Source organism: Geotrypetes seraphini, chromosome 12 (genome assembly GCF_902459505.1).
Source record: "Geotrypetes seraphini chromosome 12, aGeoSer1.1, whole genome shotgun sequence".
NCBI classification, from domain to species: domain Eukaryota; kingdom Metazoa; phylum Chordata; class Amphibia; order Gymnophiona; family Dermophiidae; genus Geotrypetes; species Geotrypetes seraphini.
In genome coordinates, this window is record NC_047095.1 from 65,503,177 (window position 1) to 65,516,698 (window position 13,522).

At 43.6% G+C, this 13,522-nt stretch overlaps 1 protein-coding gene across 4 annotated transcripts in view; it reads left to right on the forward strand.

The window, feature by feature from the left end:
• STIL (STIL centriolar assembly protein) overlaps window positions 1-13,522 on the forward strand; it is a 110,378-nt gene that overhangs the window by 73,763 nt on the left and 23,093 nt on the right. For 3 of the 4 annotated variants that reach the window (XM_033916276.1, XM_033916275.1, XM_033916277.1), the window contains 2 exons: window positions 4,378-4,594; window positions 10,031-10,199. In XM_033916276.1, coding sequence (XP_033772167.1) covers window positions 4,378-4,594; window positions 10,031-10,199 — 386 coding nt within the window. The remainder of the gene's footprint in view (window positions 1-4,377; window positions 4,595-10,030; window positions 10,200-13,522) is intronic. The other variant, XM_033916278.1, reaches the window with a different exon arrangement.

A 13,522-nucleotide genomic window follows, 5' to 3' on the forward strand; every position in this document is an offset into this window, starting at 1 on the left:
GCTTTTATAGTGGTCTGCTAGTTGGGTGGCTGTTGGTGGGTGGTTTCCTTGTGCGGCTAGGAGTGGCTTGGTATCAGTGAGGTTTTTTATTAGATTGAAGAATTTTTTTGTGTCTGGGGCTTCTAAGCCAACTAGTTTGGAGTAGTAAGCTTTTCGTTTTTCCTAAAGTTTGATCTTGTATTGTTTAATTAGGCTTCTCCATTCAACTTTGGTGTGTTCTTGGTTCTTTTTTATCCAGATTCTTTCGAACTGTCTGCAGCGCCTTTTTAGTTGGAGAAGTTCGGTGTCAAACCATTTGTCAGATGTCCTGCAGATTCTATGTTTTACATTTACTGGGGCTAGCTCATTCAGGATTGTTTTGCTTAAGGTACGCCATTGGCAAATGAATTCTTTAGGGTCTATGGAGAGGATTGCGGGGTCTACTTTGTCCCAGAATATGGTGGGTTCGATTTTTTTTGTGGGTTTTGAAGGAAGTTTTTTGGGGGGTTCATATTTATTATTGCTTTGAGCCCAGTTGATGTTGACCAGAGGGAAGGGTGCCAGGCCCCATTAGAGATGTGGATATCTGGTGTATGGGTGTGTTGGATCATGTATGCAGCAATATCAAGTTGGTGACCCTTTTCGTGCGTGGGTTGAGGGTTAAGAAGTTGCTTTGAGGTATGAGGGTATTCCATCAACTTGTTAGGAGGTATGGTCTTCGAGGTGGATGTTTAATACAAAAGGCTTGTTTGATTCATTTTTGTTTGTATGGAAGGAAGGTGGATTAAAATACTTGGGAATTTGGATTAAAAATACGCTGGAAGACACAATGAAAGAGAATGAAAAATCTTTATTGCAGAAGGTAGCAGAAATGTGCGAGCAGTGGAATCCTCTACATCTGTCTTGGTGGGGGAGAGTTCAAACTATTAAAATGATGATATTGCCTGTGGTTTGTTATCAGATGGGAATGTTACCAGTTTTTTTTAAGGGGTCCTTTTATAAAAAGTTAAACAATATTCTTACAAAATTTGTTTGGCTAGGCAAAACTCCTAGAATTGCTTTAGTATCTTTACAAAAATGGAGGGTGGGGTAAATTTTCCCAATTTCTACAGGTATCATCAAGCCTATATTTTGCGCCAGGATATGTATTGGATCCTCCCAGAGCTCATTGATAATACCCAAGATTGACTGTGGTTGGAATGGTGACTCATGTTCCCTTTACGTTTATGTCTTGTTCTTAATATTAAAATGCCTAGAGTGTATAAAGAAAACAGAATATTTATGGATGCATGAAAACTCTGCAATAGGTCAATAATTTAACATCTATCTATTCCAATATATAAATCCACAAATCAATCTATATGGTTAAACTCCAAGATTCAAATTGGCGGATTTAAGGTCATCTGGAAGCATTGGATGATAGCAGGTATACGGATTTTAGGCGGTTATTTCAAATGGTAAACTGCTTGACTTTTCACAGTTGCAACATAAATATGGTCTTAATAAATCACAAAGTTTTAGATGGTTGCAACTGAAGCAGGCTTTTCAGGAGGGGTTCCCTGAATGGAAAAATCTCAATAATCAGTATAGTCTGGAGTTCTTATGCTTTCAGGTGGACTTCTTGGGACACCAGGCCACACAGTGGTATAAACTGATAAAACGGATTTGTAAATAAAAGATCTAAAAATGGACTGAGGAACATTTGGAGCTTTGAGATAAAGAATCAAATTACTGCGTCTCAATGGCCACAAATTTGGTCTTGGAAAATGAGATGTACGGTGTCCGCATCTATGAGACAAACTTGTTTTTTCCTTTTACATAGAGCATTTTGGACCCCAGTTAGATTACAAAAGTTAGATAGCTCTAAGTCAAATAGATGCTCGCATTGTAATCTGGAAGCATTTAATATTCTATTGTCCCTGTATCATGGCTTTTGGAAATCAATTTGATCTCAAATTGGTTACTAGAAAACCATGTAGCATTATCATATGATACAATAATGTTCGGTATGTCAATGAGAACAAAAAGTCAAATTTTATCAAGCAATAATAAACTTTTATTGATTATGACAGGAGTCGCCATACAACATATCACCAATAATTGGAAAAGTTACAGTAGACTTAACTATACCTTCTGGTGGAATTCGTTGTGCCACATTTACAAAATGGAAAGAACAATTGCTATACACAAAGGGAATTTTAATAACTTTAAAAGATTTGGGGGCCATTGACAAATTATTGCAATGATTAGACACCATTTTCCAATGAAAGTACATTTATACATAAGGGGAGGGGATGGTAAAAAGTTCTATTAAAGGTTTAATCAAGAGATAAGAATATAATATTTATAAGATATTTTTGATTAAAATATTTGTGGGAAGGGTATAAATTTAAGTATTTAAGATGATATTAGAAAGAAATTCAAGTGATGTATACAAGTTTTAACTGATGTAATATTGTGTATTTGATGTAAGATGGAAAAATGAATAAAGAATTGGAAAAAAAAAATTTTATTCATTTTTTCATCTTACATCAAGTACACAATATTAATCACTTAAACTTTTACACATCACTTGAATTTCTCTATTAGCATCTTAAATACAAAAATTTGCTCCCTCCCCACCCACCCTTCCCACAAATATTGTAATAAAAAAATATATAAACATTACATTCTTATTTATTAATATACCTTTAATCTAACTATATACCACCCCCTCCCCCATACTTATAAATGTACTTACAGTGTAAAATGGTGTCTAATCATTACAATAAGTTATCAATGGCTCCCAAATCTTTTTATAGCAAATTATTATAATTCCCTTTTTATATGGCAATTGTTTTTTCCATTTTGTATATATGGCTCAACGAATTCCACCAGAAGGTGTAGTTAAGTCTATAGTAATTTTTCTAATTACTGGTGTAATGTTATATGGCGACTCCTGTCATAATCAATAAAAGTTTATTATTACTTGATGAAATTTTACTTTTTGTTCTCATTGACATACCGAACAGAATTGTATCATACGATAGTGCTACATGGTTTTCTAGTAAATAATTAATACAGGGACAATAAAATATTAAATGATCCAGAGTCCCTGCTTCCAGATTACAATGCCAACATCTATTAGACTTAGAGCTATCTAACTTTTGTAAACAAACTTTATTTTTTTAAAGTTTATAAACTGTAATGGTGTCTAATCATATTAATTTACATCAATTTAAATATTATTGTTGGATTACATATCTGGAAATAGATGGAGATTAAAGTATTTTCATTGAATGTCAATGACCTTAACCATCAAATAAAAAGGAAAAAAATGTTAGCTTTCCTAAAACAACAAAATGCTTATTTGTATTTTATTCAGGAGACGCACCTATCAATGGTGGAATCAAGAAAACTGGAAGGGAGTTGGTTACGGCAGAATTTTTTTGCCCCTGCATTGGGCAAAAAAGCTGGGGTTGCCATATTAATAAAAAAAATGTAAAGCCCCTTATGTGATTGAGTTTGACACCCCTGCTCTAAGCATTTCAGCTCTGGTGTTCAAGCTGGGAGAGTCGTCTTGAGAACATGTTTTCAGAGCTTTTTGTGGCATTCTATCTAGTCTAGTTAGAGTTGGGTACATTCACTTGTCTGGAGTCAAAGAAATTACATTTAGCAAGTAAGTTGAAATAGCACCGTTCTTCACAAAGCTCTGATATCTGATGAGCTTTAGTTGAAGATTTCATACAGCTTCTGGTTTCTCTCTTTTGCACTCATAAGAAAACTGGAAGAGTGTGTTTATTTGACTGTCGAACTCTGGAGAACTGTCCACTGTTAAATAGTATGCCCTATTCTTTAACAAGTGTCTGTTTTCAGCTCATTGTAGAAGTTGCATAAAGCTCTATTAAATAGTTTGTTTTGGACTAGAGAATGACATGGGGACAAGGGGGAAACCACTGCTTGCCCTGGATCAGTAGCATAGAATATTGCTACTCCTTGGGTTTTGGCCAGGTACCTGGATTGGCCACTGAGAACGGGCTACTGGGCTTGATGAACCATTGGTATGACCCAGTAAGCCTATTCTTATGTTCTTATAAATTTGTCCCTGTCCCTGCAGGAACTCAATTTCCCCGTCCCTGTGAGTTTTCTCACTATCGCTGTCCCTGCCCAATTCCTGTAAGCTCTGCCTTCACCGCGCAAGCCTCAAACCCTTATGATTTTAAAAGTGTTTGAGGCTTGTGCAGATGTTGGAGCTTTCAGGAATGGGGCTGGGACAAGAAAAGAACTTGCAGGGATGGGACAAGATGGAAAAATAAGTTCCCGCAGGGACGGGGAAAAATTTGTCCTCGTGTCATTCTCTATTTTGGACTATTATATGTTTAGATGCCCTTAAATAATAGCAAATGCTCTATTTCGAAGGTGCTAGCCTATTCTGGAATTCTCCATGCACAGCTCAAGAAGAGTCTCCTGTGAAATCAGATGATGTAGACGTTTCTGAGGATATCACAGTTTCTGTTAATACAGAAAATACCAGTCATACGAGCATTGCATCTTCATTGAAAGCTGTTGACATTCACAGTTTTGAAAGCAGCCAAGTTACAGACACAGAAGAGAATGGTTCACCGGATCCACTCAAGTAAGAATGAATTTGCTGGGTTGACGTTCAAAGCAGTTTAACTGACAAGAAATGGATCTTGGTCAGTTAAATTGCTTTTGTGAGGCTATCCACTGATATTTGGTGGCACTAAATATCACTACAGACCACTAAAGTGAGAGCCAGCTATTTTGTGGGAGGTCTGAATGCAGTGTCGGCACTTAAATGACTGAATTGAGCCGAGTAAGTCAGTCCTGTCGTTGAAGTGTCACTTAAATAGTTAAGTGCTGAATATTGCATTTAATGTTATAAAAGGTAACCAACCACATAAATGTGGATATTCAGTGCTATTGCCCGGACATACTTTAAACATATAGGGGTAGATATTCATAAGAACATAAGAATTGCCGCTGCTGAGTCAGACCAGTGGTCCATCGTGCCCAGCAGTCCGCTCCCAAGGCAGCCCCTAGGTCAAAGACCAGTGCCCTAACTGAGACCAGCCCTACCTGCGTACGATCCGGTTCAGCAGGAACTTGTCTAACTTAGTCTTGAATCCTTGGAGGGTGTTTTTCCCTATAACAGCCTCCAGAAGAGCGTTCCAGTTTTCTACCACTCTTTGGGTGAAGAAGAACTTCCTTACGTTTGTACGGAATCTATCCCCTTTTAACTTTTAGAGAGTGCCCTCTCGTTCTCTCTACCTTGGAGAGAGTGAACAACCTGTCTTTATCTACTAAGTCTATTCCCTTCAGTATCTTGAATGTTTCGATCATGTCCCCCCTGTCTCCTCTTTTCAAGGGAGAAGAGGCCCAGTTTTTCTAATCTCTCACTGTACGGCAACTCCTCTAGCCCTTTAACCATCTTAGTCGTTCTTCTGTGGACCCTTTCGAGTAGTACCATGTCCTTCTTCATGTACGGTGACCAGTGCTGGTGAGGGCGCACCATAGCCCGGTACAGTGGCATGACAACCTTCTCCGATTTGTTTGTGATCCCCAGGTGAGGATTTCTCTGTGGTTAGTGTTCCATAAAAATGATTTTCAGGAGCGTATCCTCTTGTTTAATTTTGAGAACGTGCCCATCACCTCAGGAGGTAAGAAAGTGGATCCTCTGGTAATAAGAAAGTTCAGTAGGTTTTTTCATATGCATCAAGATATTAAGGGCATAGTGTAAGCCGTGAGATGTTCTGATGCCCCATCTTGGTTAGCTAGGTTCAAGTTATTTAAAATTTCTTATACCGCTTATTCAAATTTACCCTGTTCCTGATAAGGATAAGGAACTTTTGAAGCCTCAGATGGTGAATGCAGTAATAATAATAATAATAACAACTTTATTTTTGTTTACCTTAATACCACAAACAGTTCAAAGTGTTTTACAGAGGAAGAGACTGTATGCAGACAGCGATATTACAGAAAACTTTCCAAAATTACATGTTGAGGTTAATCAAATTTATCTGGAAGGGTTTTAGAAAAACATCAAGGCTGAGGTTCTGCGGTTACTAAGATGACCACATTTCCATTGGATGGGGGCATAGCTCTTAAAGATCCTCAAGATTGTAGGATAGGGACCTTGCTGAAACATATTTTCAATTTCTCGGTTTTGGTGGTTCAGGCAGCCATCTGTGGCATTCTAGTAGCTTGGGCTTGTTTCTGGATGGCTGAGAGGGTCTTGGACTTCAGCCGATGGCTTTTCTCTTGTGGACCAGGATGTGGCTGAAATGGACTCTGCTTTTTTGGCAGATGTGCTCTACATTTTTCTCAGGGTGTCCGCTAAATCTTCATCATTTGGAGTAGCAGCGAGAAGGTCCTTTCAGCTTCTTGGCTGGTCATCAGATGCAGCCTTCAAGTCTAAACTAAGTTTCCCTTTTGGGATTCTTGTTTTGGTGAGGATCTCTTAAGTTAGCAGCTTCGTAGAGTCTAAAATGTTGCATCTCCTGAAAGGACTGTCCTAGAGCTGCTGGTCAAGTATTCTCAGCAACTAGATGTAATGCACATGATTCTGGTGTTTTTGATGTGGGAGGTGGGTGGCTTTTTGGATCTCATTTTTCCCAGTCTCTCAGTACATTTGAGGAGCCAAACATGGTAGCAAGGACATTGGTTTGGAATTCCTGTCACACGATTATAGCTCCTAATGAAGGTGTTGGGGGCCCATCCTCTGATTGTGATAAGGTTGATTGAACGATTTCAGTTGGATGTGGGCCCAGATCACCACAAACCACTGGGTGGGTCCTTGATATTATTCACGATGGATATTCCTTAAAGTTTGCGTTTCCTCTTCTTAATGCCTTTCTGGAGTTTCCATGTCAGACCCATGTAAAAACGGGTGCTGATAGTGAGACTTTAGACAGGCTGGTTTAGTTGTGGGCTGTTTGCCCGGTTCCTTCTTTAGAACAAGGATCAGGTCATTGTTCCATTTTTGTGGTACTCGAGAAAGAAGGTACTTTTTTTCTCTCTCTCATTCATTCATTTTTCTATACTGTTCTCCCAGGGGAGCTCAGAACTGTTTACATGAATTTCTTCAGGTACTCGAGCATTTTCCCCTGTCTGTCTCGGCAGGCTCACAGTCTATCTAATGTACTTGGGGCAATGGGGGGGATTAAGTAATTTGCCCAGGGTCATAAGTAGCAGCATGGGTTTGAATTCACAACTTCAGAGTGCTGAGGCTGTAGCTTTAATCATTGCACCACATTCTCCCCCTTTTGGATTTCAAAGGCATGAATCGGGCTCTCTGGGTCCCCAGCTTCTGTAGGAGGCTTTAGGTCTAGCTCAGGCCATGAACAATCTTTTTTTTCCATAAGCATCATGGACTTGTTTACAAGCTCTGTGTGTTTGCAGCCAAAGTCATCCATCGGAAAATGACATCAGGGAAGGCTTCTGTCTCAGCCACGGGACGCACATAGGAGCCACTACCCATGGCTTTGTGCAGAGAAATGACTGCGACCAGAAGAAGGTAAACACCCATAGGAGGGAGGCACGTACTTGGGTCACAGAATTGAGGGAAGGAGAGGGGCGCGTTAGAACACCGAAGGTTCATAGGAGCCATACTCGACACAAATCTTTTACAAGCTTTCTTGCTTCAGCAGAGAAAAAACACCTTGCTTCAACTGTGCAATTGTGTGTCCACTTGGCAAGACAAATGATGGGTCACATGGCATCCACAGTTTATGTAACTCCCTTTGCGTGACTTCATCTCAGATCAGCTCAATGGAACCTAGCATCTCGGTGGTTTCAGGCTACAGACCCCTTATCCCACTGGATAAAAGTCACTTCACCTCTTCTTCAATCTCTTCAGTAGTGGTTGAAACCAACAAATCTCTCCAGAGGTTTGCTCTTTCAAATCCCTCTACATCAGAGTGTACTCATGACGGATGTGTCCATGTATGCATGGGGAGCTCACCTAGATGGTCTCTGGACTTAGGGTATCTGGTCTACTCGGAAGAGAGCTTATCCAAGTCTGGACTTAAAACCATTTCGATTAGAGTTCACCTCTGTGCTATTAGTGTATACAGAGTTCACCTCTGTGCTATTAGTGCATACCAAGCAGATGCGTTTCTTCTGGCCATTATAGCTGCTTCCAGAAAACTTTCTACTCTGCAATGCTATTGACCCATTTTTCTTCATGGTGTAATTTCCATCCCTTCACACACAGTATTCTATTTCTTTGGTTTTGGACTACCTTCTTCACTTATCCAAGTCTGGACTTAAAACCATTTCGATTAGAGTTCACCTCTGTGCTATTAGTGCATACCATGCTCATTTCAATAATAAACTTTTAGCCACTCATCTGCTTGTTTCCCAGTTTCCAGGCTACCTTCTGAAAAAAAGGAAAATTAAATTTGGAAAGACTTATTGCCACCAAAAACAATTTGGTGGCTATCTGTTGCAGCACCTTTCTTGCCCTGATACCCCCCTCTTTCTGTTAAAAGCAGCCTGTAGTTAGGGTTTCCTGTCTTTGATTACTTGCCATCCTGCTTGTCTTTGAAGAACACCAGTTAGTTGTAGCATAGAAACATGATAGCAGTTAAAGGCCAAATGACCCATCCAGTCTGCCAATCTGCAGTAACCATTGTCTCTTCCGCTCTCTATAAGAGATTCCACAGGCCTATCCCGTGCTTTCTTGAATTCAAACCACACATGCTCAATTTGGCACATCTTAGAACACTGAGCATGGGTGAGGGACCAACGGTAGTTTGAACGCTGCCACCAGCTGCTCAGGTTGCAAGAGTTCTGGCCAGGAAGAGGTTCAGCTGGCAGGGCTTAGTGATCCTGCCAGTGACACTTAAGGAGCACCACTTTCAGGTGAACGGGCACCAGCCAGCCCTGGCTATGCCACCAATTCTAAGCTTTTTTAGAGCGTGAAGAACAGCTATTAGGGGAATCGCATACCTGTGTGGTCTAACTGCTTAAAAGCTTCCTAGAGTAATCTCTGCAGAAGTTCTTCCCCATGATCTTAATCAAATGGCTCAGTTGAGGACTTGTATCCTGCTATTCACAGGTAACACCTGCTACAGGCAAGACATTTATACACACAATAAGCAAATAAAACCAAGTTATAGTCTCCACTGGCTTTGCAGTTTTCTTCTAGAGTTTAAAAGCAAAATAAAACATATTGACTAGAAAAAACTGCCTCAACAGTATCCTGTAGGAAATCACATTTTTGCTAGAGATTACAAAATTATAAACTAAAGTAAAACTTAACCTTATGTACCGGGTCTTCAACCAAAGGAAGCTCAACACGGTTAACAATAAATTTAAAATGTAAAGTAAACTGAAATGCAAGAGTTAGTTTTCAAAATGTTTAGCGAATAAAAATTTTTTAGAAGTTTATGGAAGAGTTGGAAGGAACTGGGACACCTCAAAATTAGGGGAAGTTCATTCCGTAGTTGGAGAAATTTAAACGCCAGAGAGCTGCTAAAATTTTTAACTCCTTGAATTCCTTTCCTAGAAGGAAGAGAAAGTTCAAATCGACGAATGCCTCTCGCATATGAAAATCTATAAACATTCCATAGCAGAGGAACAAGAGGAGCAAAGATGCCATGTAAGCAAAAGAAGAAAAATCCAACAGGTCTGCAGTGAATGTCAAACGAACAAGTTAATCCATTGTTTTAAAAAATGATTCACTTGTTCTAGAGAAACCGGGACCCAACATAGTCCTTGTTTCAATTAAAACCTCTTCCTCGGGGGTCCATGGTTTACCTTTGGAAGGAGCTTAGTGGAGCACAAGAACGTACAAAAAGGTCTGGTGCCTGTGAGGGATAATCCAGAGTGAGGATCACCTTCAAACAATGCTATAGACAAATGTAAAGCTGGGATTCTGTCCCTGATGCATCTAAAATTCATTCTAATTTGTGTCTTCTGAAGCTAGTGATGTAGCTAAGTAGATGAGATGATACCTTAATATCTTATAAATTTAAATACAAAATATTTAAGCTTAAACATATTTTAGATTATATTTTGAAACACCTTTTTATTCTAACCAATACAGGAATGGGCCTGAATTGAAGCCAGTGAGTCCTTTGGCAAAAGAGAGCAGTGGCACTAATTTACAGAGTGGACCAACAGAGGGAGCTAACTGCTCTGACACAGCACACTGTGACAACAAATTGGTGCATTCAGTCCAGTCAGATGATCACAAGCTTTACCAGGATTTGCTGGTAAGAACTTCTTCACATATGATCCTACATACCAACTAGTAGTATGGTGAGCTTTGTTGTAAATCTTCAGCCTCATAATTTATAGCCTCACAATATTGTGCCTCTTAATTTGACACACCAAAAGATGCAACAATATATACCTTGAAGACATTTAAGATGGAAATTCATGAGTGTAAAGGATTATTCCAGTTCAATAGGGATGGTTTGCCAAACAATAGGAGTTATCCATCTGTGCTCACAAGCATACTGCAAGGTATTGCTTTGCCTGCTTGCAGAAGAGCAGACATTTCTTTAGCACTCTCCAGACCAGTAGAGGTTAACTTTACGAATGGGTATATATCTAATCATGACCAGCAGGTGGAGACTGAAAACAAAACTTTGGGACAGTATATCCTAGCCCCTCCTCTCTATTTCCCTCAGTCTTCTTTCAGTCTCCAGCAGGTGTTGAGTGATCTGTACCCATCTCCCTTGGTAGGGCTGTTGGAATTTGTTTAGGGGGTTTATTGTCCCTGTTTTTAGCCGGACGGAGCTTGGGCGGACTCTGTTTGGGGGTTCGTCCGACCTCGGGGGTGTCAAACCCGGCGGGTCACGAGCGGGGTCCCTCCCCCCACTTCCTCCACCTCCCCACATTTTTTTAGAGGAGCCTCAGCAGTAAGCTTTGCCCCCTAAATCAAGCAAGGCATATTGCTTCGAGAGCCTGTGGAGTCTGTTCTGTAAAAAAAAAAAAAAAAATCCTGAGGTAGTGCTGGTCTGGAGGGTTGTATCCCTTTAAGAAAACTGTATTTTACTGTATTTTTTCAACTAACCGGCACTTTTTTGCAGCTAGGTCGCGTATGGAGCAATGAGCACTTCTAAAGGGAAAAAGTGCTCATTGTGCTCCAGACGCGAGGCACTCGCGGCCGGCCTGTGCAAGCGGTGTTCAGGCCGGTGCGGTGGAGGAGCTCCGTCGGCAGCGGCTGCAGGCGCCCAGAGCTCCCCGCCGATGGTGCCTCGCGAGTCGGCAGGGAACGGTGGGGAAGCCCGGTCTTCTCCGTCCGCCCACGGAGGGATTCCCCAAACCGCCGACGGTCGGGTTTTAGAGGATTCCCTCTCAGCTGATTTTTTGACAGCTGATGCCGGCTTGCCTGCTTTAGCGGCTGAGACTATTCAGGTTTCTCAGCCGCTTCAGGCTATGGAGGGAGCTTTTTTGGCGGGAAAACCGCCATCTTCTCTGTCTGGCCCCTCCAATTTGTCTTCCACCTCAGGTGACCTTCCCCCTGTTTTGACTATGCAGGGGCAAGGTTCTGCTGGGTCCCCTGCTGTGGCAGGGAGTCCCTTGGGACCCTCGGGGGGTTTTTCTCCTGAATTTTTCTTTTCTTTATGTAGAGCCTATTTTCAGGCGGCTGGGGGTCCCGGTTGCGCCCAGGGGGTTTCGGGGGGTGGGTTTTCCTCCGCGCTCCCTGCGGCTTTGCCTCTTTCGTCTGGCGTGACGTCCCCTCCGCCGCCTCCCTTGTCCAAGCGTCCGCGGGTGTCGTGGGACGAGAATTTGTGGTCGGAGGAACGGGTCGGTCTGGAGGAGGACCTGGACCCTTCTGAGGAGTTCCAGGACTCTCTGGAGGGGACGGAAGCTGGCGGCGGGTTGTCGGATTTCCCGTTCTCCAGTGACGAGGCGTCCGTGGTGCGCCTTTTTCAGAAAGATGAGCTGCCTGACCTTATTCAACAGGTTTCTTCGGTTTTGCGTTTTGAGGACGCGCCGCCGGAGACTCCGCGTGTGGGGGACCCCCTGTTACGGGGGATCCGTTCCGTTTCCCGCTCTTTTCCTATGCATCAGGATATTCGGGATATTATTCTGGAGCAGTGGAAAACGCCGGAGACGCCGTTTCGGCTGGCGCGCAGCATGGCTCGCCTGTATCCCATTCCTGAAGGGGATCGGGCTACGTTAGCTTCGCCAGTCGTGGATGCGGTGGTCTCGGCAATTTCCAAGCGGCATACCGTGCCTGTTGAGGGCGGTTCTGCCTTGCGGGACCCTGAGGAGCACAAATTGGAGAGCATCCTTAAGCAAAATTTTCAGGTCTCTGCCTTTGGGGTCCAGGCGGCTATTTGTGGGGGACTGGTCGCTCGCGCCGTGTTTCGGTGGGCGGAGCAGGTCTTGGATCGAGAGTCTGACGACTGGTCTCTGGTGGATCAGGAGGTTGCGAAGATTGAGATGGCGGCCTCATTCCTCTCAGATGCTCTATATGACTTGGTGCGGATCTCGGCTAAGTCTATGGCTTTTGGCGTGGCCGCAAGGCGTGTGTTGTGGCTGCGCGCTTGGGCGGCGGATGCTGCGTCCAAAGCTAAGCTTACTAAATTTCCCTTTCGGGGGTCGTTTTTGTTTGGAGAGGACTTGGATAAGTTGATTCAGACTCTGTCGGACTCGAAAGTTCCCCGTCTGCCGGAGGACCGTGCCCGCCCGGCGTCTCGGGGGGGTGCGGCCCGGGGGCGTTTGCGGGATTTTCGCAAGTATCGCCCTGGGCGTGGGGCTGCTTCTTTCCAGTCTCCAGGATTTTCCCGGGGTCGGTTCTTCCAGCGCATGCAGCCCTTTCGGGGGGCCCGTCGGGGGGCAGGGAATCCCTCCGCCGGTTCCCCCGCTTCCCGTCCTGCACAATGACGCCTTGCCGGCGCCCCCTTTGGTTCCGGTGGGGGCCCGGCTGCGTGAATTTTTCCCCAAATGGGCCGAGATCACGTCCGATCAGTGGGTCCTGGAGGTGGTGCGGGACGGTTATGCCCTGGAGTTCGCCCGCTCTCTGCCGGATTTTTTCCTCGCTTCTCCGTGTCAGACTCCGGGGAAGACGCAGGCTTTTCGCCAGACCCTTCAGCGCTTGCTAGATCTCAGGGCAGTTGTTCCGGTGCCCCCTCCGGAGTGGGGCACGGGCAGGTACTCCATTTACTTTGTGGTGCCCAAGAAGGAGGGGAGCTTTCGGCCCATCCTCGATTTAAAAGGGGTCAACAGGGCTCTCAAGATTCCCTCTTTCCGTATGGAAACTCTGCGGTCGGTCATTCTGGCGGTTCAGCCGGGGGAGTTTTCTCACTTCTCTCGATCTGACGGAGGCCTACTTGCATGTTCCCATTCGGGCCTCTCATCAGCGTTTCCTGCGCTTTGCGATCTTGGGTCGGCACTTTCAGTTCTGTGCGCTTCCCTTTGGGCTGGCCACGGCTCCTCGGACGTTCACCAAGGTGATGGTGGTCGTCGCGGCAGCCTTGCGGTCGGAGGGCATCCTGGTACACCCCTACCTGGACGACTGGTTAATTCGGGCAAAGTCGTTGCAGGAAAGCTCCCGGGTTACTGCTCGGGTGGTGGAGTT